Here is a 23,000-nt window from a genome sequence, read left to right on the forward strand (position 1 = left end):
TTTGTAATCAACAGGTGCCACCTACTTCCCCACCCTGATCTCCTGCCTCAGCTCTTTGGGAAATACCAAGCAATGCATATGGACCGTGGACTGGCAGGATACATTAGTGCCAGGACCGCAGCTCCTAGGCTCTCCCTGGCATTGTCTACAGAGTGTCTCTTAATGCACAACGCCATGGGGTCTGCAGAAACTCTGGCAGTGTCCAAACCGACGGATGTGTGGGGAGCAGAGCCAAGCACAGAGTAGGGGCTGCTGTTCTGGGGGACCGGACACCATCTGCTTCTGTCTTTACTGCTCCCCACTCTGTTGTGCCCACGCCGTCCTGGGAATGGGAACGCCGGGGGACTCCAGGTTCTTGCTGGCCTCCCAGTTGTTTCAAGATGGTTTGGATGGAGGGCCCCAGCCAGCTGCCCTTAAGACGTGATCCGCTCAGCCTAGGAGTTCTAAATAAAATCTTCCTTCTGTCTTCAGGTGTTGCCTGAGTGTGGTTTTCAAAACTCCCAAGGGCCAGGAGGCAGCCCTGGACGAAGCCTCTTCCTGTAGACAGCTGGAAACTTCTGGTCCTATAAAGGCAAAGCTGACCCCTTGCCTGGACTTATGACCCGAGGCCTCGCTCCAGTCCTGCTCACTGAGTTCCACAAGATGGGCTCCTTCGGTAGGCCAAGGCGGCGCTTCATGAGCTCCCCAGTGCTCAGCGACCTGTCCCGGTTCCAAGCCACCCGGCAGGCTCTGCAGCTGAGCTCCAACTCGGCCTGGAACAGGTAAGGAGCTAGGGGTGGACTGGAGAGATGCCAGGCCTGGGCAGGGCCGGGGACACGGGGGGGCTGGCTGAGCTTATGCTGTTTCTGGGACCTCAGCTCTGGAGAGTCCTGTTGACAGGGACAAAAGATGAAGAGGATAAGTGTTTCCCTCCCCTCCCCCTCCCCCTGTCTCCTCCCCTCTCCCTTCCTTTCCTTCCCTCTCTTCTCCTTTCTTTTCCCCTTTCTCCTCCCACCCCGCTTCCTTCTTTTCTTGCTTCCTTCCTTCCTTCTTCAGATAAGTTCTAGCCCAGGCTGACCTTGATTTGCCACCCTCCTGACTCAGGCTCCTAAATGCTGGGGTTACAGGTGTACACCCCCATGGCCATTAGCTTTCCTTGTTTTAGTACAGTGAGAAGGGAAACCACTGTGAGCCCTGGCAGAGCAGAGTCAGTTAACCAGCCCAGGATGGTTCGATTGGGATTTACAGTTACTGTCCCTGTTCCTTAGTCACACCTCAGATCGCCTGAGTATCTGAGAGTGACCTCCAGTAACCTTGCGCCCATCTGGGGAGATTAGATGGGTATCTGTGAAAAGCCAAATGAGTGGCATTAGCCAGAGTTTCTCAGTGCCTGGGAGCCACAGGCGCTTGGAAGAGAGGACACAGAGCTTTTAGGGGGTGTCTGTGCATCTGCCCATGGAGCACAGAGCAGTCCGAATCAGTACTGTCTTAGGTTTCTATGGGCTACTAGGTTTCAAACCCGTGTAGGTTCTCGATGGATAAGTTAAATGCATCATCTTTTAAAGCACTGCTGAGTTCTTTGTAGTTTGGGTTCTGATAGTTTTTTTTTTTTTTGTTGTTGTTGTTGTTTTTAATGAATGCTTAAAGAAAAACACGACTGCCGTTGGGGAGGCAGAGGAGCACTGAAATGTTTGGGTGCAAAGTGGATCCTTGTTCTTTAAAAAAGGCCTGGAATCTTTGGCCTAGACGTGATTATAATCAGCTGGTTTTGCTGTCATATTGGGGTGGGGTCCCTGACAGTGGGGAGTTAAACCCTAACTGTGACCCCTTGAGGAACGGGTGGGAAAAGAAGGGGTCAAGGAGGCTGTGTCTCCAAGGAAAGTACTAGGAGAATAGCAAGGACAATCATTATGTATATCAAAAGTGTACCAATAAAATTAATTTTAAAAAAGAATCAACGGGCCGGGGATTTAGCTCTGTGGTTCCTCAGCCTCCTGAGTTCAATCCCTAGTACCAAAAAAAAAAAAAAAAAGAAACACAAGGATGAGATGAACAAAATGTACACATGGAACGCCTACCCCCTTCCAAAATGTGATCCTGGGGGGTAGGTGGGACAGTGTGGGTGATGGGGGTGAAAATGCTCAAAATGTGTTATGTACAGGTATGAATCTGCCAAAATGTTCATTAATTAAAAAAAAAAGTAGGCACCAGTGCAAATAATCTAGGTAAGACTTTTGACAAATAAAAGGTTGAATTCTCAAGTACAAAAACATTCAAGAAAAGAAAGATCAGGAATGATCCTTTCCTGTGGGCCCCGAGCCACCGGGCTGCCCTGAGAGGATAGTGGCCTCCTAGCTGAATGCACCCCAGCTATGGCTGTTGCTTGCTCACAGTCAATGCTGTTTTGGATGCCCCCGAGCCCAGGGTGCTGGCCCTGCAGCTTACTGAGAGCTGAGCCCACTGCTGGCCATTCACTGCTGCTGCTCACCTCAGGGCTGCCAGCAAGGCCAGGGAAGAAGCCCTGGGTGGCCTACAAGAATGTGGGGGCTCCTTCTGAGTGCTTTCAGCTTGAGCCTTCCTTCCTCTCCAGGGACACCTGGGAGGAAATGATGAATTCCAGTGAAAGGAAGTGCAGCCATGTTTGCACCATGGGTTTCCTGGCTTCCTGGCCCTTTGTGACTCAGCCTGGAGATGTTTGTGGAAATTGCCCCAGCAGGCAGACTGTCTAATCGGGTTACTTTTATTTCCCTGCAGTGTCCAGACTGCTGTGATCAATGTTTTCAAAGGGGGCGGCTTGCAAAACAACGAGCTCTATGCACTGAATGAAAACATCAGGTATGTGGAGGCCAGACCAGCACCATCTCCCATGAGGACCCAAGCTGGCGTGAGGGACCAGCTCACCTGGAGCCTTATCTTCAGTTTTGGAGACTTTTTTTCCTTCTTGATTCTCATTGCTTCTGTCAGCTATGATGTTGCTCTTATGGCTGTTGTGTTCTGAGTCCTTTATCTGATCCAGAGAGTCCATAGATTTGTTCATTTTCAGAGTGTGTTCTGGGGGGTGAGAAAGGAGATGCAGAGATAGTATCTATCACTTATTCTGTAAATGTGTATTGTGCTGTGATTAACCCCTGGGCATCATATTAGGCAGTATGACTTAGTGGTTAGAAGCTGAAGCTTGAGATTCATTGCTGTTCTTCCTTTTAATAAGGGACTTACCCAGAAATATTTGAGTACCTCCCCACTGGCCAGATGCTGGTGCGATAAGAGGAGCAAAGACAGATGTGGGCCCTGCTCTCTTGGAATTCGTATTCAGTTGGGTAGATAATCATTAGTCAACTAATCACACATATAAAATGTAGGCGTGCAACTGGGACAGATGTTGCAGCACAGCTGATGTGATGAAAGTGTGGTGGTGTGATTTGGTCTTGCCAAAGAGGCCAGGAACAGTGGGAATTCACTAGGTTAAGAGGGCAGTAGGTGGGCCAGGGATTTAGCTCGGTGGCACTGTGTCTGCCTTGCAAGCACAAGGTCCTGAGTTTGATCCCAGTACTGCAAAAAAACCAACAACAATGATAAGTCAATATGTATCAGTTATAACCATCAATGTTGATGGTCTCAATTCACCAATCAAAAGAAATAGACTGGCAGAATGGGTCAAGAAGCAAGATCCAACAATATGCTGCATACAAGAAACACACTTCATTCAAAAAGAAACTCATAGACTGAAAGTTAAAGGGTGGAAAACAATACTCCATGTGACAGGAACCCGAAAAAAGCTATCCTTTTTGGAGATCTTTGGAGCCATCCTCTTTGCAGATCAAGTGGATTTCAAACCAAAATCGGAAACACTGCTGGTCCCAAGAATTTCAGATAAGGGATAGTCAACTTGTATGTACAAATCTATTGGGAACATGTGTTTTCATTCCTCTTAAGTAAAAACTTAAGAACAGAACTGTTGGTTCTTAAGAGTAATACAAGAAATTTCTATATTATTTTCCAAAATGGTTTTATCATTTTACATTCACATTTGCAGTAATAGAAAGTTCTAACTGGTTCACACCTAAGCTGACATTTGTTCTTTTAAAACTTTTAACTTAATCTCCCTAATAAGTGTATAATATGATCTTCTTATTGTACTGATTAGTATTTTTCTGCTTCTAGTGTTGTATACATTTCCTTGTGCTGTACTGGCTATTTATCATCTTCTTGTGTCTACTTTTTTTATTTTTTGGTACCGGGGGTTGAACTCAGGTCCTTGTGCTTGCGAGGCAGGCGGCAGAACCACTGAGCTAAATCCCTGGCCCCTTGCGTCTACTTTTCAATTGGGTTGTCTATTATTGAGCTGTAAGAGTTCTTTATATATTCTAGTCATAGGTTATATGTATTATAAATATGTTCTGTTTAAAACAACAACATCAACAAACAAAACAAAAAAGAGGGCAGTAGGTGATGGAGCCTGCCTGCAGCTGCAAAGGTCCTATGGTTGCAGTGAATAAGGAACTGAAAGACAGTCCGTGTGGTAGAGCACTAGCAGTTGTTAATGTGGTTAAATTTGTGTCTTGGTGAAATGAAAGCAGAGTTAGGCAGGGAGAGCACCACAGTCTGCTAGGGATAGGAAGTTGAACCAGCAGGCCTTTTAATGCCCCAGTATTCCCTGGTCTCTGGGAATGTAAAGTGTAAAACATCAAGGCTAAAGACCCAACCCCAAAGTGGGCAGAACAATAAACAAGGCTATTATTCAGGTCCTGTTTACACTGAGTTAAGGCTTGTGTTAAGGTCACTGGGGTGTTTTAAGAGCTCTGCTTGTATTAAAGCCTCCGGAGCTCACAAGTAAATAGAATTGTGTTAAACTTCTACCTGTGTGCTTGAGTTTCACATCATAATTACATAAATATGGAAGGAGACGAAAGAGATAGTTCATCCAGCACAGGGACTGATTTTTACAAGGGAGGAAACTGAGGTCTCAAGATGGTGAGTCACAGGGGCAAAGCTGGGTCACAACCCCCAAAGGGCAAGAGCTCAATTTTCCCAAAGAACTGAGACCCTGACTTTTCTATGAGATTCTTTAACTCCCATAGAAGTATAAATAAATAAAAGAGTGACTCAGGAATGTGCTAATTGTTCCTCACTTTGGGAGACTGGATCCTGAAATTGTACTTAAAGGCTCTGTTTGTGGGTAGCTAGGAAAAGTACAAGACTAAGCCAGATTTCGGCAGCCACACTCACCCAGGGGCTGCAGGCCGAGAAGCCTTGTGGTGCCAAACAGGTGGAGCCAGCCTGGCTGCAGGGAGAAGGGCTCTTGTCCTTCTTTTAGAGTACATGATGCTACGATCACCCAGGTCCTATGACGGCCCATCTTATTTCTCAAGAAGAACTGGACACTGAGATTTTTTTATGTGAAATTTCTTGACTTTTAAAAGTTAGTAAATAATCCAAATTTCCTGAGGCCAAAGAAAACACATCTGTGACCCGAATGTGGCCAGCAAGCTGCTGGCTACCATAGCATGCATGGAGAAGCATTGCTGGTGGAAGTGTTTTGTCCCAGATAGCTCAGGCACCTCTGAAACACCAGCATATCTAGTCCCTTCAAAACCCTTTGTCATGAGCAGTTGACAAATGAGGCGAAAGGGCAGATCTTTTCACTTGCCCAAGGCCAGGCAGCTATAAGGATGGAGTCAGGATTTGAACTCCTGCCTGACTTAGGCACCTGTGTTATTCTGCTCCAACTGCCATAACAGATACCATAGACTGGGTGACTTAAACAATAGAAATTTGTTTTTCAGTGTTCCGGAGGCTGGAGATTCCAAGGTCAAGGTGCTGGCCAGTTTGGTTCCTGGTGAGGGCTCACTTCCTGCCTTGTGGTGGCCACCATCTCACTGTGCTCACCTGACTTCCTCTTTGTGCACTCCAAGGGAAGAGAATGAGTGCTCTGGCGTCTCTTAGAAGGACACTAATCCATTTTGAGGGCCCCACCCTCTTGACCTTATCTACCCCTACTTAGCTCCCAAAGGCCTCACCTCCAAATACCTTCACCTTGGGAGTTAGGGCTTCGACACAGGAATGGAGGGTGCACAGTTCAGTTCATGGCAGTGTCCTTCTCTTTGTCCTCTATTGTAGTGTCAACAGGAGAAGTCTGACGGTGGGAGAATGGTTAAGCTGACGGCTCCTGACCTTTCTGCTGTTGTTCCTTTCCCGAGGGCTCTCTGAGCCCATCTCTCATGGTGCCCTCACTGTTCATCCCCAAGGTGCAGCCCTCCTCTGCTCTCCTTTCCAGTTGGGACACCACTGGATGCCCTCTTGGCTTTCCGTGGTGCGAGCCTCTGATGGTCAGGGTTTGAAGCTCTCTGCTCAGATGTGTGCTGAGCCTTTCAGAACCCAGAGCTGGTGCCACCATTGTTAGTGTGCCTCCATCCTCTGGTTTGCTTTGGCAGAGTGGCTAGGGTGGAGGCAGGCTTTCGCCTCAGTGCAGAGACCCAGAGCACAGCTGGGGGCATGAAGCATGTCCCTAGCATGTAGGTGACCTAAATGTCTCATAATGCATGGGACAAGCTGGGCCACATGTGCTCCCACATTTGCAGGCGCCTCTGTGGACATAAACACAGCTGTCCTGTCCGGATCTAAAATGCTGAAATGGACATGCCACTCTCTGCCATAGCTAACGCACACTTCCTTTCCTTTTCCCTTTGGCAAGACTTGCTCGCAGAATAGATCCATATACTTGCTGGGGCCGAGGTGTCAGGGTGGAGGGCCCGAGGTGGTGGGAACGTCAGAAAGAAGATGTAGAGGGAGAGAAGGATAAGTTGTCCCAAGCTCACTTCTCAGGCAATTGTGAGAGTCCTACTGTTTAGCAGAGATCTGTTAGGTTCCATAGAATGTTAAGGGGGCACCTTCTGGATTCAGAGCCTGGGCTTCAGGATTGGTTTAACGACGTGACCTTGGGCAAATGGCTTCAATTTCTTCAATCTGCTTTTTGTTTTATAAAGTGAGAATGATAATAATGGCACCGACCTGGTAGTGGTTGGGAGGACAGAGATAATGCTAATGTGTCTGTAGTATAGGATCCAGAGCAAAATAAATGTTGAAGAAATGATCATTCTGATCATTGAGAATATCTAGGAATAAAGATGTGATCAGGGATTCAGCGCCAGCGGAGAGCAAAGTGAGGGCGTGCCCTGTGAATAGTACTTCATGGAGATTTCCCCAGTGGTTCAGCAGAGGAGCTGAGCTCACTCTGACTGGAGAGTCGGACATGCTCCTCAGAGTGTGTGCGTGGCATTGAAGTTTGGGCAAGGCTGAGTCCTTACCAGGGGAGCCAGCTGTTTCTCTTTCTGTGGAGACGAGAACAAGGGGAAATGACTCTCTCAGTTCTGCATTTTACTCAAGCCAACCAGTAATAAACTTTTTGATGGATTATCTAAGTCTGGTGTCAAAGCCTGAATCATCCTCCCTGGGCCATGCAGCCAGTCAGCCCTGGCCCTCTTTCTAACTGTGAAGTTAGGTGAACCTGGGAAATGAGACTGTTTGGAAATATGAGCCAATACAAAGCATGCCAGACCACAGATGATTTATGGAACTGGGTCTGGTGATGCAGTCACTGCAAAGACACAAAGATTGGTCTCTTCTTCTCCTCCTCCTTCTCCTCCTCTTCCTCTACTTCGTCGTCCTCCTCCTCTTTCTTATTTTTCCTTTGTGGTACTGGTTATTGAACCCAGGGCCTTCATGCTGAGTTCCATCCCCAGCCCTTTTTAAATGTTTATTTTGAGACAGAATCTTGATAAGTGGTTAAATTGCCTAAGCTAGACTTGAACTTGCATACTTCTGCTTTAGCCTGCCAGAGTGCTACGATTATAGGCATGTGCCACCATGCCAGCTTGGCCCTTTCTTTTAAGACATGCCATTGAAAATGAACTCTAGCTAACATTTTAGCAGAGAGGCGTTGAGGTAGCTATGAGGAAGAATTTTAGACTGAGGATGGTTATGTTCTCAAAATACAATATTGAATATGGGACAAGTGTTTCCACACATTAAGAATAAATCCATCAGAAATGTCACACCTCAGTAGTGGGCTGTTTTCCCCAAATAAAAGGCAAGGCACACTATCTGTTATGAAAACAGTAAATCAGAATATTTTCTATTGAAACTGCCTTAGGAGGAAGGCTTGCATGATGTTATATCCCCAAAGCCAAGACCTTTCAGAATGGACATGTGCTGGCTAAACTGATAGTGATCACAATCTACAATCCTGTCTTCCCTGAATTTCTGTCTGCCCCAGCTTGGGCTGATCTTGGGCGTTCTCCGTGGGGCACAGATGTGGTTTTCACAGATGTGGCTGCATCTTGGGTGTGGGGCCAGTCTCCATAGAGGACAGCCAGTCTGGCTTTCCCGTGCCCTCCAGGGCTGTGACATCGCACATACACTTCTCCAGAAGTCCCCTCTCCAACTCACTCGTGTGACCGGGAAAAGCTAGAAAAGTGTGGAGAAGACAAGATTTATGTCTACTGGTTCTAGTAAAAACCTCTGCAAGTAGATTCTTAAGCAGGCTTTCACTTTTTGACTGGGGGTGTGCGGAAGGAGGACTCATTGCTTCTGTTACTCATTTGTAGAGTGAGTATGCCGTGCTCTGCCACATTCATTCCTGGTCTGTGCTTTGGGGAAACCATTGAGGTAGATGGTTCTTGCTCTTGGGGTGCTTACAAGGGGTGAGAGAGAGAACTGAGTAGGTAGTGTTAAGTGGGGTGATCGTTTAAGCGGGGTGCTGGCAGAATTAGGGTGTGCAGAGGATGGGCACCTAATTAGATTTCAGAGAATATGATACCTAAGTCAGGAAGCGGGGGAAAGAGCAGCTAAGCATAGAATTGTCTGCCTCTATTCACTCCATGCCCTCAAACTTCCTGAGAGGACTTTTTCCATGGAGAAATAAATGCTCAAAGATGAGGTTTCCGGAAGCCAGAGATGAGTTATCTGCAGCTGGCCTGAGGCAGGAAACACACATTTTCCTTCTTTCTCCAGCCACCCTGCTTCTGCTCTTGGGGTGGGAGGAGGTAGTGTGAAGGAAGCCCCAGAGATTTTTCAAGGAAAGAGGAGGTTCCAAGAATCATGCTTGATCTCTGACAGGTCTGAGGGGAAACATCTTCCTTCTGAGTCAGTTGGCCGCTCGAGCCCCAAGGGAAATCCACCTTAGCGTTTTTTCTGTCTCTCACAGAGTCTGTTGACTGTAGTGGGTAGCACAGCTGGCAGCAGAGTTGAGGGCAGAAAGGAAGAAGAGGAGCCTGGTTCTGGCCCACAGCCCGGCCAAGGGGAATAGTATGAGCAGATTCCATGAGGTCACTGGTATAGTGTGTAGTGTGTGCCAGGCTCTCCCTGCTGTGTGTATGCTAACTCATGTATGACTCCCCACACCTCTACAGGACAGGCACTGTTTTACAAGTGAGGAAGGAGAGGCCCATGGAAGTGGGATAATTCACTGGGAGTCACCGAGCTAGCAAGTGCCCGAGCTAGGATTTGAACCCAGGCTTCCTGCGTTGTGGGTTACACAGACCTGGGCTTGTTCAGGTAGAGACTCACTAATAGATCATGAGGTAAGTGCAGACGTTGTCTTCTGGGGACCCTCATTTGAGAGGAATGAAGCGAGGTCTGTCTTGTGGGCCCAGATGGCTCTGCCTGGTCTTGTGCTGGCACCTCGTGCCTGCTGTGGTTGAGAAACAGACTTGCTTTTGGAGGCAGGGAGGTAATTAGAGGGAGTGGCAATTGGAAACTCTATGGAGCTGACCTCTGCTGGGCTTGGTCTAAATGTTGTTTCGAAATCTGGACATCTCACCAAAAATTCCAGATTTCTAGCCTCTCTGGAAAGTTCAGATCTGGCCAGGGCAGACCCACAGTCTGGTATGGAACTGCCTGGGGAAGCTGGGGCCTGGTCCAGGCTTCAGAGGATTTTTGCCTCCTTCCCATGCGTCTTTGTACCTGTCCCTGTGGGCACGGGGTACTACTGCCTAACATTTGTGGGGCCTCCCTTTGAATTTCTCTGAGCATCAGTCTCCTTATCTGCGAAGTGCTTGTAAAAGCCTGCCTGGAAGGCTACTGGAGACCCTATGATGCATTATACAAACTGCCCAGAGGAGCGAGGGCCATGGAACCTGACCCTTGGTGGTCTTGCTTCTCACTGTCCCAACTGCCACCCACCAAGGTGCAGACAGCCGGAGAGGTTGGATTGTTAGCATTGCCCCAGAGTCAGGGACATCATCTCCGATGAGTCCCAGTGGGATGGGCTGGAGGAGGAAAGGGGCATTTCTATGTGTGACTTTATAAAAGATGCTGGCACCCAGAGCCAGGTCCTGTCACAGGAGCAAGTGAGGGATCTTCAGAGAATGGAGCAGCTGGGCGGGATGAGCACTGCCCCGTGAGGATTGGGCACAGGGTCTTGGAGGCCCCCCTGCTGTTCCTGGGTCTTGAGGCTTCTGAGTGGATCCTGCAAAGGCACCTAGATACTTGGGGGAATGAAGGGCAGACCCCACTTGTCAAATATACAAGGGGTGATCAAAATACAATGAATATTTAAATTAAATCCTATAAATGACATATTGCCTTTAATCCCCCTCAGAATATCCTCCCTTGCTTTGAACACACTCGTCCCATCAGTCTTGCCACTTTCTGAAGCAGATCTGGAAGTCCTCTGTGGTGAGTGTCTTTATGAGGTATGGTCAAAAATATGGCGAACGCTGTTGCCTAGTGCCATCCAGCAGCAAGGCAGGCTTGTAGAAACATGCTAGTGTGTTCTCTTCCACCTTATTTGCCGGATATGGCCCTCTGACTTCTGGCTCTTTTCCAAAGTCAAAATGACCATGAAAGGTAAGTGTTTTGATTGATTCAGGACACTGATGCAGTCATGTGAGCACAACTAAAAAGACACTCACAAAAGAGAACTTCTAGTCCGGCTTCAGAAAGTGGCAAGAACGATGGGAAAAGGGTGTAATAAATTTTTATAAATTTGAACATTCACCACATTTTTGAATCACACCTTGTGCTTAATAACTGATGTTGCTGAACCATGGCACTGGCCTTTGAGTGGCCTTTTCATCTTTAACCTTACCGGGGAAGAGAAGTGGGAACAGCACAGTGGTTTTGCTGCCATGGGTCTTTCCCTGTGTGGCTCGTGTCTGAGATGGCTTCTCTGAGTCACTTCTGAGCCTGCTCTCTGTCCCTGCCAACCACTGGCTGGCATCCAGCTTTGGAGGGGCCACCTTTTACCTTCAGTCCCACAGGCATGGAAGTAGTATTGACAAGACAATGAGGCGTGAGGTCACGAGTCTGTGTACTCAGGAAATTCTGCCCACTCCACTCTGGTGGTGTCTCAGTCGGTCAGCCTGGGAGGAGAAGGACTGAGTTAATAAAGACAAGTGACTCGTTCCCCTTTTTTCCCTATTGTGGCTCCTTTTGGCTTCAGCCTGAACTTCATGCCATTTCCCTTTTTGATTGGGTCTCACATAAACGTTCCCTTCCCGTTGCTGTAGGCTCCCTAGCTTCCTTCTCTGTCTAGCTCAGTGGTTTATGGTGGGGGCGACTGTTAGCAACACAATTCTGTTTTCAAATGAAGATGGCTGTGAAAGTCCAATGTGGGAAACAAACTGAACGGGCACTACTTGGACTAAGTTGCTTTCAAGTCAGCTTCCAGTTCCAACGACCCTGTTCTCCACATCCTCGTCTCTACCTTTCCACCTTTAGCCCTTTGATCACAATGGCCGGGCCTTAACATCCTTCCTGCTTCCTGAGTTTCTGACTCCCAGGGTTTTACTCCTGGGTCCTTACTCCCAGGTTTAGGCAACGTTAGTCTGGCTGTACTTGTAGGAAGATGCTTCGGAGAGAAGTTGGAGTCCTTGGGGGTGAGGGCTTTGAAGTCCCACAGACTGGGTAGAACTGCACTTGCCAACACTTGCCAAGTCTTGCAGTGTTGTAGGAATTTTGTGAGGATGAACTCACTTCACCCTTGCAATCTTCCTGTTACACGATCTTTATGTCGTAGTTGAGAAAACGGAAGCAGAAAGGACTCACGGTTTTGCTCAGGTTGATGCTAACAACAGCTAAGAGCAGCTATTGGGATTCAGAACCAGGTGGCTGCCTTCAGGCTCCATGTACTCAACAAGACACCGTGTCTGGGGTCAGCTTCCTTGTGGATTCAGAACAGGCGTCTGACAATGTAGTACTGTGTTTTCCTCTAGCTTCGTGGATTACAGTTTGCTAAAGGGTTGTGTTACCCTACCTCCGGCAGTATCTCCAGCCTTCTCCACTCCCTCACTTAGGGGAATGGAGAGTATTTTTATATGTGATTTTTAAAAAGGGCATATATGCTTTTGTGTTTAAAAGTCAAGTTGGCATATAGTTCAGTTCAGAGGACCTACTGGAAACCTAATCGTACAGCTCATCCAGACTTGAACAGCAAGATACGAGAGCAGAGTTGACCAATGAATTTGTGGACATTATATAAGTTAAAATAGGTGTTCCTATGTTCTTTTTGTAAGGAATCCTGTTGTGCACACTATTCTGCATCTGGCTTTTTTATTTTTATTCTTTCCTTAATATAACTTAAGTCTTTTCATATGATTACTCACAGTACTTCTTCACTCCTTGTTTTTATGATTGCATAGACTTCTGCGGGTGAAAGTTTTTAAATTAGTACAGTACATTTGTTAATTCCTCTTTTTGCTGCAGTGATCCTGTGTTTAACAACATGCTCAGACAGAAACATGACAGGGTTTTGTAAAGGACAGGGCAATACAATTTACTGGACAAAAGAATCTTGATTTAAATGATCAAGTGAGTCATTTCTGTTGAGATAATTGTATATAATGATACTTATTGGAGGTTACAATGCCCATGGAACTCAGGATTTGATAAAGGACAAGTATGCGGTTCTCCTTCTGATCCTGGTTAGAGTCTGTTACATTTAAATATATAAACCAGGTTCCCAACATTGTGTCTGGTTCCTCCTAAATGTCACCTCTTTACGTTTTTTATCCTTAGATATCACTCACTCATCACCCCTGATACGACAGCTTCTAGCTCCAGAGTCCTTTCGCTAAGTCTTTGTCTCCACCGTTGCAAGGAATTTACTGTTGGCTTATCCTTAGCTTCTGCCCCCTTTGCAGCTGATTTCACCTAATAATGTTCTGCCTTCCTGTCATGCTCTGTGGCTTGCTGCAGCCCCGGCCTTTGCCCTCACTGTATGGTGCAGCCCCCTGGGCCCTCCCTGGTGGAGGAGGAGGAGATCTATGGGATTCCTCCATTGGCCAGCAGCATGGTGCTGCCTGAGTGCCATTGTGAATGTCCCAGGGTGGCCGTGACTTGCTTAACCAGCCCAGCCCCATGTCACCATTATTACACCAGCATCAATCGCTTCTTCTTGCTCCAAGGAATGACCCTCATTTTTGATCTTGAAAGACTCCCTTCCCCCTGACCTCTTGTTCTCTCCATCTCACCTGTAGCATCTTCAGGAGCACAGTGTTTCCCAAGCCTGGGTTCCTCGGGGCACCAATCCCACAGCGTAGTATTTGATGCTAGAATTACATTAGTCCCTCAGCATCCCAAGTACCCACGATGAGCTTTGGAAGCTTGGCCCTAAAAATCGTTTTTAGAACTTGTTTTTCTATTTTCTCGTGAGCTGGGCTTCTTCACCTGTGCTTTTGAGATGTCCCAGTGTTAGGAGGTGTTTCTTCTCTTGTGGTCAGAAGCAGACGTCTTTCTTCCTGTGTCAAAGCCTCAGTCCATGGAGGGCTGCTCCCTAGGTTACTCTGCTGTATCCCAGAGGTGCTTCTGGCTTTGGGCAACTGCTCTCAGCCCGTTGACTTTTGATGAAGTCTTCCCCATCACTGATCAGATGCCCACATCTGGGAAACCGCTGGGATGTGTTGGCAGAAGTTAAATCTCAAAATGAAGCATCCACCACCTGTCATATTTTCTGCTGTGGGAAAGGGAAGGTGTTTTCCTTGTTCAATATGTGGTTGCAGCTTTCCAGGGCTGTTTTTGGAAGAAACATCATGTTTAGATCATGAGTGTTTCTCTCTTCTTCTCTCTCCATATCCTTGTGCCTGTTTTCTGCATATTAACACTATCTTGCTGCAACCTTCTGTTTATCCGTCAGGAGTGAGCATGCATGAGCATGTTTTTTGGGGACAGTTAATACCCAGCAAAGGTTGTACAGAGCTTCAGCATTAGCTCCTTGAAAATGGTTGTTGGTGCGATGAGTAAACAATGTCATTTGAAGTCACGAAGAGTTTGCCCTCCTTCAGGGAGCTCATTCGCTCTCAAGAGCCAGTTATTCTTGGTTTTAGCTCCCTTACCTTGTCAGGGTCAAATTAAAAATGGAGCAGTAGGGATGATCCAAGTCTGTCATACGGACAAGAGATTTGAGGGCCATAATTCCTATTTTTTAAATTTATTATCTTTAGCACCTAAGATGCTTTGAAATGACTTTGTGAGAATTTTTAGTAACATGCTATGCACACTCCATGACAGCAGAGACCTTGTCTGTCCTGTTCACCTTTGTGCTCCTGTGCTGGGCTCCCGTCTGACTTCTCAGCAAATGTCTGTTGCCTGAAGAAGTAGAATCTCTCTGTTCTCACTGCGGTGGCCCCCTCTGACCCCGCCTCAGTCTACCCAGATCAGGTGGTACGATCGCCTACACCATCACACCAAGTTGAGTTTCAAGTCTGGGTGTCTCTGATGGGCTTGGAGTGGAGACGGGATGGGCCATAGGAAAAGACATTGAAGTTGTGAAAGGAATTGGTTCGGTTCTTGGCTCTGCTGCTACTTATTTGGGGGTACTTCTAGGATCCTTGATTTCTTTATCTCCACAGGAGTGCTAATTGTACCCTTACACATAGACAGTTTACATCCTTGGTTGGAGAATTGGAGAATGTATGGAAAATGTACTTTAAAGATATAAAGTGCTTTGTAAATGTGGAAAATTGCACAATAATAGTCTTTCTTTTTTTTGTGCATATTTGTTTTGATTTTGCCTTACACAAAACCAGGTGCACTGGGGTGCCTCAGCTAACTGTGTTAGATTAGAATTTCCTCTGGCTGTCCTAGTCAGCTGACCACATTTGCATGGTGACTTAAGCAGCACATCTCCTTCTAGGATTTCCTCAGCTGTGACAACACTGCGGGTGGAGGGTACTACCAGAGCCTAGGAAAGCAAGCTCCCTCTTTAGGCCTGGTCTTAGCCCCTGGGCTGCTGCTAAGCACATTGCCATTGTCCTGTCCTGTATCAGGCACTGGTCACCTGGAGCCGAACCACCAAGGGCTGTTGATGGTGTTTCTCTCTCCCCAGGCGGCTGCTGAAGAGTGAACTTGGATCGTTCATCACGGACTATTTCCAGGTAAGCAGGCTGGGGCTGAGCATCTGTCATTTCCATGCACGTGGGTCTTTGTACCCAAAGGGGAGGTGAGACTGCACACAGTACAGTCCTTCAGCCCTCACAGTGACACCTGCTGGGGCTGTACCTAGTGCTAAGCAGTGCAGGACAGTGCCGTGTTGGGGGCCAAGAGAGTACGGCCCTGCCATGAGCAGAGGTGATGGTCCCACGAGAGGTTTTTGGGTTTGCAGTCTCAGGACCCCTTTCCAGTCTTAAAAATTACTGCTGATTTGGGTTATGTCCTCTGCCTCGATGATAGTATTAGAAATTAAGCCCAAGAAGCTTTAAATATGTCATAATTCATTTAAGTAATAAGCCTATTTCATAGAGGCATAAATAACTTTTTCAGAATAAAAAGAAAGACTAGGAGGACTGGCATCATTTTATGTGTTTGCAAACCTCCAAGCATAGAAGACAGCTGGATTCTCCTGTCTGCTTCATGTTCAGTCTCTTCTGTCTTTGCACATCACTTAGTCTCTGGAAAACTCTACTGTGTGGACAGGGAGAAGGGAGAGAAAGGCAAAGCAGCTCAGTATGACTGAGAAATGGTTTTGACCATATGAGTCCCTCAAGTAGGGTGGGAGATGCCCCGATGAAACCACACTTTGAGAACTGCTCTCTGAGAACTTTCCCTCCCACTGCTGCAACGGTATTTAATTGGTGTAAGCTATGTGCCTGTTACCAGGTTACTTCTTGTCATGAAGACTCCTGGTGTGTTCTGTCAGAGATAGAATTGGATCAGACGATGTAACATCCCTCTTGCCTACACGCTGTTGTTATGGGGCTAATGAGTCCATATAGAGGACACTAATCCACAGGCAAAAGCTGCTTACCTGTCTGACAAGAGGCATGTGGGGAAGTATTGCATGACCATGAATAACTAACTGGGTGACATTTCCGTGAAGTTAGAGTTCCCACTTCTCGCTCATTGAATGGTCTTGGGCATCCTGCCTCCATTCCCTGTGCCTCAATCTCTTCATCTATAAAACGGGAATAAAAACAGCTTACCTTACAAAGACTGGAAACACAGCTTATTGTACAGGTACACTATATGGCATACGTGAAACAATACCCCTACAGTGTAGCGACAGCACAGGTAGTGGTCAAGACCACGGACCTCCGAGGTGCACTGATTGGGTTCAGTGCCCAGCACAGCCATGTATGAATTGTGTTACCCTGAACATGTAGCTTTATTTCCCTGTGTAAAACAGGGGTAATAGGGCCTAGCCTTAGAGGGTTCTTGTGAGGACAAAGTTGTTTATAAAGTGCTTAGTGACTAGCAGAGTAAGACAGAGTAATAGTATTATTAAATTTATGTGGGTACCCACATTGTAGTCCACAGTGTAATCCATCCCTTTTAATGGCAAAGTAATATAGAAATGCATAAGTTCTTGGTTTCAGATTGGTGATACGATTTTGCACGCATGCACACACACACACACACACACACACACACACACACACACCCCTAACAGAAAATGGCTCCTCCAAATCTGAACAAACTAAGAGCCAACAGAAGCTTAGAATTTGCTCAGGTCATCTGTCTTCACTGGATGGAAAACAGCTTCTGTTCAGGGAGAGAGAAGCATAAAGATGAAGAAAGACATAATTAGTCACAAATGTGAGTCATTTCAGTTGCCCTTGACTCAAAGGCCAGTCTCTGCCTCCTTCTCCTCCCTTGCTGTCTCTATTGATTGATTTCAAAGCCAGCCCCAGAGAAGTGGATTTTCAATCAGTCCTGGAGAAGCCTGCTGGGCCCTGCTGCCTTCCTCCTTGACCTTTGAAAGAGACAGGGTTCCGTGTGGTTTCAATCAGGTTTTAAATGCCAGTTGTTTTTTTGGTGTTGGAGGGCATTTGGGTGGGGACTTGTTGATTTGGGAGCCCTGAGGTTTTCGGAGGTGGTTAATACTGCTTACAAAGCATGCCAGATACTTATAATCTAATAACCACTTGTCATTTCTTATCGGGAGCATAATCAGAGAAGCTGCTGGCTGAAATGTCGAGTCTCTCTCTAGGGGTGGAGGTGGGGACTGTCTTTCAGAATGTTGAATCTGAGGTTTTCCTTATTTGAGGTGCTAGACTGGAAAGAAGGCTCTCCTAGACATTGTCTACAAAAATGTAATTTTTTAAGACTCATGCAGGGGCAGAACCTTTTGTTTTTAAATCTTTGGTTCCCCACTGTCTGTAAGTGCATAGTAGATTCTTAGGACAGTAGGAGGGACTGGCCACCGAAGATACCTGAAATGGTTTTAAGTGACACATACAATGGCATTGAATAACATGAAAGCCTGTGGTCAGAAACTGTGGCCCCTTTTTACTTTTCCTTTAGCCCTTATGTCCATGCCAGAGAGATTGTTGGGTTGTGCCTTTGTCTTTCACGCTTCTCCGGGACTTGGCGGTCTCCCTTGTTTAGGGAAGAGGGAGCAGGCCTTGGAGTCTTCAGCTAGGGACACTCTAGTTAGGATTTGGTAACATTATTTTGCTGATATTGAGTTGATCATTGAGTGACATTCTACTCATGGCAACTGATGTTTAAATATAATGGTATATTTTATTTTTATTTCGATTTTTTTTTCAATTTTATTTTGGAAAATAATGTGTTGGTGTATGTTTATGATACAGACGTTCACCTTGGGATAATGATAATATGCGTATTGCATCTTGATCATTTTTACGCCCCCTTCCCCTCTACTTTCCCTGATCTCTTTTTCCATCTTTAAAATCGATTTCCCTGTTTCTTAACGTGACCCTTTTATTTTGCTACTTAATTATTTATATCTGGATCTTTCAAATTGGAGAAACCATGTGATATTTCACCTTCAGTGTCTAACGTATGTGTTTTACAAAGTGGTTTGATTTAAGAAAAACAGCATGCAAAGAGTAAGAGGACATGTGTCCGTGGCTGTGACCCCAGTTGAGAAGGTGGTTTCAGCTGTAGAAAGCCTGGCTCCAGGCACTTCTTCGAAAGAAGTTAGTTCCAAAGCCCCTGGCTCTGCAGAATAAACCTCCACACCAGGTGGGAAATCCAGGCCCACAGAGGCAAGCTTAGCTTCCCATCCAGCTCCCAATCATAGTTTCAGGAAGGAAAAGCAGAAGGGGTTTCAGAAAGTTCGCTCCCTCTGTGAGGGAGAGGGAGAAAAGTCTGGGGACAGATGGGCAGAGCCCAGGAGTTGGAAGGGCAGTCACAGAAAGCCGGGGTGCAGGTGCTGAGAAGGGTGAAGAGCGGCCTTCTTGGGGTGCTGGGCTCCCGAGCGTGAGACTCAGACGGCCACCGCCAGGCACCAGCATTCAGCTGTGATCTGTGGGCTCCCGGACCCCACCCCCAACTCTGAGCTCACCCAGGCAGCCAGCTCCGTGGTTCTGCTTTTGCAAGTGAACATGTTCATTTTACAGCTTTAAAGAAACACTTGCAGAAAGAATTTCCCCCCGTGGAGGACAATGAAAATGACCCGAGGCGAGGGCAGGGGAAAGCAGGTAGGAGCACAGTGCTTATCGTGGGCCTGCACCCAGAGAAGACAGGCTGTTTGATCTGCAGAAGCCTGAATAGATTTCCATGAGGCGCTGGCTGGAAAAATCTCTGACATTTCCAGCATTGGTTTTATTTTTTTCTTTGTCCTCTGTCTGTTTTGAATTGTGTCCAGAAGGAAAATTGGGATTTCCAAGAGGAACTCTATATCCTAGTGACAGTTCTGAAGGACAATTGGTTCCTTATAACTTTTTGAAATTGATGATATAAAGTGTTCTGCACTTGTATTGCATAGTTGGACATCTTGGTCATGCAGGGTATTGGAGAAGGTGGGGTTTGTGCATAGCCCTTCCTGACATTCTGCATTTATAGGCTGTAAGGTTAGTTAAAAGCCTTTCCCCAGACTCAGAACATTTCATTCCTTTTGTTGGAACTGGAGTTTTGCCTGATACAGAAACTTGGCTGGAGTCAATGGCTCTGAGTGGGTTAGTACTAGGAAGGGTCATGCATGCCTGGTAGTGTTTGACATATACATGTGTGTATGTGTGTTTTCATACACACATATGTGCATATGTGTCTCTGTGTATGTATTTTTCCCCATTTGCTGCTTCTATCTGCAAGGGTACCAGGAGGCCACATTTCCCTGCATCATCACCAGAGAGAGGTAAGGCTAATGGCCCATGGCAGGCAGCTGAAGGAAGGGACCCATGTGAAGTGTCCTGGTCATTGTGGAGCTAACACTGAAGACAGTTCAGGGATATAGATGCATCTACACAGGTAACACAAGTGTAGCATTAACTGGGGACCTGAACGGATGGCAGACTTGCAAACAGGCCCAGAATAAATAATTATACATTGTAGGGACAAAGATAGGACTTGTTAAGAACACAGAGCAAGTGGGATGGAGAGAGAAGAAAGAGCGGTGAAAATAACTTTTGTGAGTTCTAAATCCAAGTTGAATAGAGAAAAGTTTTGGCTCTTTGATCAGTCCAGGAAGCTTCTATAATGAGCAGGATTCCCAAATGGAGAAAAAAAAAAGAGAGAGAGAGAGAATTTGGTGGTCAGCAGGGAGTAGGGAGAGCACCATATGTACTTTTCTTTGAAGGCAAAATTGAGACCAACCTACAGAGGGGCTTTGCACTCACAGAGCTGGGCTTTGGTGAGAAGGTAAGGGACAGGGACAGGGTGAGGATTATGTTTTAGGTGAGAAGGTCATTAGATTGGCATGGTGGATTTGGCCAGTACTTGATAAAAGGCAGAGCGGAGATTATAAAACAAGGGGGGTGGGTCTAGAAGATCCAGTGAGCACTCAGGAAGGAGTGGGGTGGGTCAGCTGGAGGCTGTGGGATATGTCCTTAGGGGGCTCAGGCTCTTCCCTGAAGGGCTTCCCGCCTGCTGGCCATTATCTTTCAACAGCTTTGCATGCTCAGTCTCTTCCACCATGACTGGAATTTTGTGCAATTATTTGAATATTTTTATTATACTTTTCTCACACTTTATGAAGCTACATAGAAAAATGAGTCTTGAAATTGATAACCACAGACCTTAATATATTTGAGGTAAAGATGAAAATCAATAGGCGTGCTGAAGTAGCAAACCTGGAACCTTACTGGACTTAGGTTATTGCACATTCAATTCTGAAAGAAAGGAACATACAGGTACAGAACGCTGAAAATATATCACCTGAAGATGAGCTCCGAAGTTCAGGTGTAATTAGGGGTTTTATAATCCTTTTTAGCTCTATGGAAACAGAATTCTTCCTATATCGTGTAAGTGTGTTGTCCCACATGAGTGCATACTTTCAGCAACATATTATGTATGAAATTGGGCAATTTTTTTGTAGGTCTGGCAAGGAATGGCAAGAGGCAGGTTCAGCGCACTATGTAGGATATGTAGGAACCAGAGAAAGCTTGGGTAAATCATGGAAGTGTGCTGTTGAAATAAGTGGAGGCATTCAGCATGTCAGTGGCCATGAGAAGTAAAGATTGTGCTGGGCATTTGTGTTCAATATGGAAAGCAACAGAGAAGCTTCCTCTGAGTCTCCTTAACAGTCATAAAGAGGACAATAACAGGAGGAGTAATAACTGCTAACATTTTCCAGTACTTACACCAGGCATTGGTCTGAGCCAGTGGTTCTCAAAGTGGGGTCCCTGGACCAGCAGCTTTAGCTGGACCATGTGGGAATGTGTCGGGCACATTCTCAGGGCCCGCGTTAGATCAAACGAGCGAGGAATGTTGGGGGTTGGGGGCCAGAAATGTGGGATTTAATGAGCTTTCACAAGTCTGAAGCATGTTCAAGTCTGAGAAGAGTCTAAGCATTTTTCCTGCACTAACTTCTGTATTCTTGACAACCCTGAGGATGATTCTGCTATTTTATCTTACAGATGCTACCACTGGGGGTCAGAGGAGGGAGTTCTTTGTCTAAGATCACAGCAAAAGGTAGAGCAAAGATCTACCCGAATCATCTGGCCACAGGAGAAAAGTCTCTCGGATTTTGCTAGAAATGTTAAAATGCCCTGAGAGCATCTCTTAAAAAAGGACCTAGGAGTTTCAGGGTTATTTTCGGATTTTTTTTTTTTTTTGAGTATCTAGCAAATCAGATATGGGCTGTTTTTGTGCTTAATTGTAAGATAATTTCTTTTATATTCACCTTTATCTCCATCACTGAAGTGGTGCTAATTAACATAAATGCCAACTTTCTGACTTTCGAAGTCCCTTGGGGATTTCTCTCTGGTCTCATCATACCCACCCACACCAGGACTGCTTTATTAGGAACTCTCTGGGCCTGGGGGTGAGTTGTGCTTCTGAGGCTATTTATTGCTTGTCTAGGAAGCCATCCAGGTTCACAGGAAGTGCAGGCATCATTAGAGATGGTGGCTGGCTTTCAAAATCACAGAGGGAGAAAATGGAGATGCCCATGCTTTCCATCACGGAGTTTATGCCAATAACAGGAACTTTGGAAGACAGTGACATCACCAGAAACATTGCCGGGGTGGAACTGGCAACATGAGTTCCAGTAGGCAGACAGCACGATTCTCAACCGCTCTGGGGTAAGAAAGAGCAAAGAGCATCGCCTTTGGGAATAGGATGCACCTGGGAGGCAGGCGTTCCACTGGCTGGGCCTGGGCACTGAATGTGGGTAATTCAGGGGAAGGACCTGGAAAAGTACTTTTGGAAAGTGAGAAGCTGGTAGCCGGACTGGGCCGCAGAAATAACCCGGGGAATAGAAGCCTTGTGGTAGAACCTAATTACATTGCCTGGGATTGCTGAACATCAGTGTCTGAAGCGGAAGTGGATCCCATCCATTTCCTCTGTGGGCAAGGACACAAGAAACCTCTCCAGGGTGGGACAGCATGATAGCTAAAAGCACTGACTCTTCTGCCAGGTAGGACTGGATTCTAGTCCTGGCTGGAACACTTCTTGGCTGTGTGCCCTCAGGCTTGTTGTTTAACCCCTCCAAACCTCAGTTTGTTAGCAGTAATCTAGTTGAAATCGTGGTGCCTACTTCGTAAGGTTGATGTGGTTACTGAGTGAGATGTCACATACAAAGTACTTAGTATATAGTGAGTGGTCAACAAATGATAGCTAGTTGTATCTTAGGCTATTTCATTGTGAAGTAAGCCAGGAGAATACATTGCTATGGGGGAAAGATGGGCTTTGGGCTCAGACTAACCGGGCAGCTCTGAGCTTCACTACCTCCATTTGTGAAAAGGGGATAGATTCATGGCAAAGGTAAAATGAGATGACATATGAGAAGAATATAATACAGTGCCCCATAGAGTAAAAACCAATTCCCTTGTCATTCCATCCTCCTCCTCCTCCTCCTCCTCCTCCTCCTCCTCCTCCTCCACCTCCTCATCACTGCTGAAGCTTTAGAAGCTGCCTAAGCATTTACAGAGTTCCTGCTCTGCAAGGATAGCTCTTCCTGTGGAGAAGGCAGGGCTGGTGTGATTTTCCTCTCTCCCCCATCTTCTCAGTTACCCTGATTTCTGGGTCCCTCTCACCAAGTTGGGGAGGTGGCTTACGCGGTTTACGGGCCCCACACCACAAATGTCCACCCTCACCACCTCGTCTCTGCTCCCTCCAGCCCACCCTCCATGCTACCCAGGGCGAGCTGGGTCTTTTCTCCCCACTAAAAGCTGAGTGAG

At 46.5% G+C, this 23,000-nt stretch overlaps 1 protein-coding gene and 1 long non-coding RNA gene across 2 annotated transcripts in view; one reads left to right on the forward strand and one right to left on the reverse strand.

Moving 5' to 3' along the window:
- Positions 1 to 577: 577 nt before the first annotated feature.
- Prr5l (proline rich 5 like) overlaps positions 578 to 23,000 on the forward strand; it is a 54,264-nt gene continuing 31,841 nt past the window's right edge. The window contains exons 1-3 of the mRNA XM_004852022.4: positions 578 to 761; positions 2,734 to 2,814; positions 15,302 to 15,350. Of these exons, the coding sequence (XP_004852079.1) occupies positions 598 to 761; positions 2,734 to 2,814; positions 15,302 to 15,350 (294 nt within the window). The 5' untranslated portion in view covers positions 578 to 597. The remainder of the gene's footprint in view (positions 762 to 2,733; positions 2,815 to 15,301; positions 15,351 to 23,000) is intronic.
- Positions 686 to 21,091, reverse strand: LOC110350629 (uncharacterized). The gene is made up of 3 exons (XR_015448988.1): positions 15,786 to 21,091; positions 2,881 to 11,339; positions 686 to 869 (listed from the first exon to the last, which is right to left on the reverse strand). It is a non-coding gene; the product is annotated as an uncharacterized LOC110350629 (long non-coding RNA).

The sequence above is a fragment of the Heterocephalus glaber genome, unplaced genomic scaffold (assembly GCF_053883595.1).
Source record: "Heterocephalus glaber isolate CG9 unplaced genomic scaffold, H.glaber_assembly_v1.0 deba00000594, whole genome shotgun sequence".
Classification (NCBI taxonomy): domain Eukaryota; kingdom Metazoa; phylum Chordata; class Mammalia; order Rodentia; family Bathyergidae; genus Heterocephalus; species Heterocephalus glaber.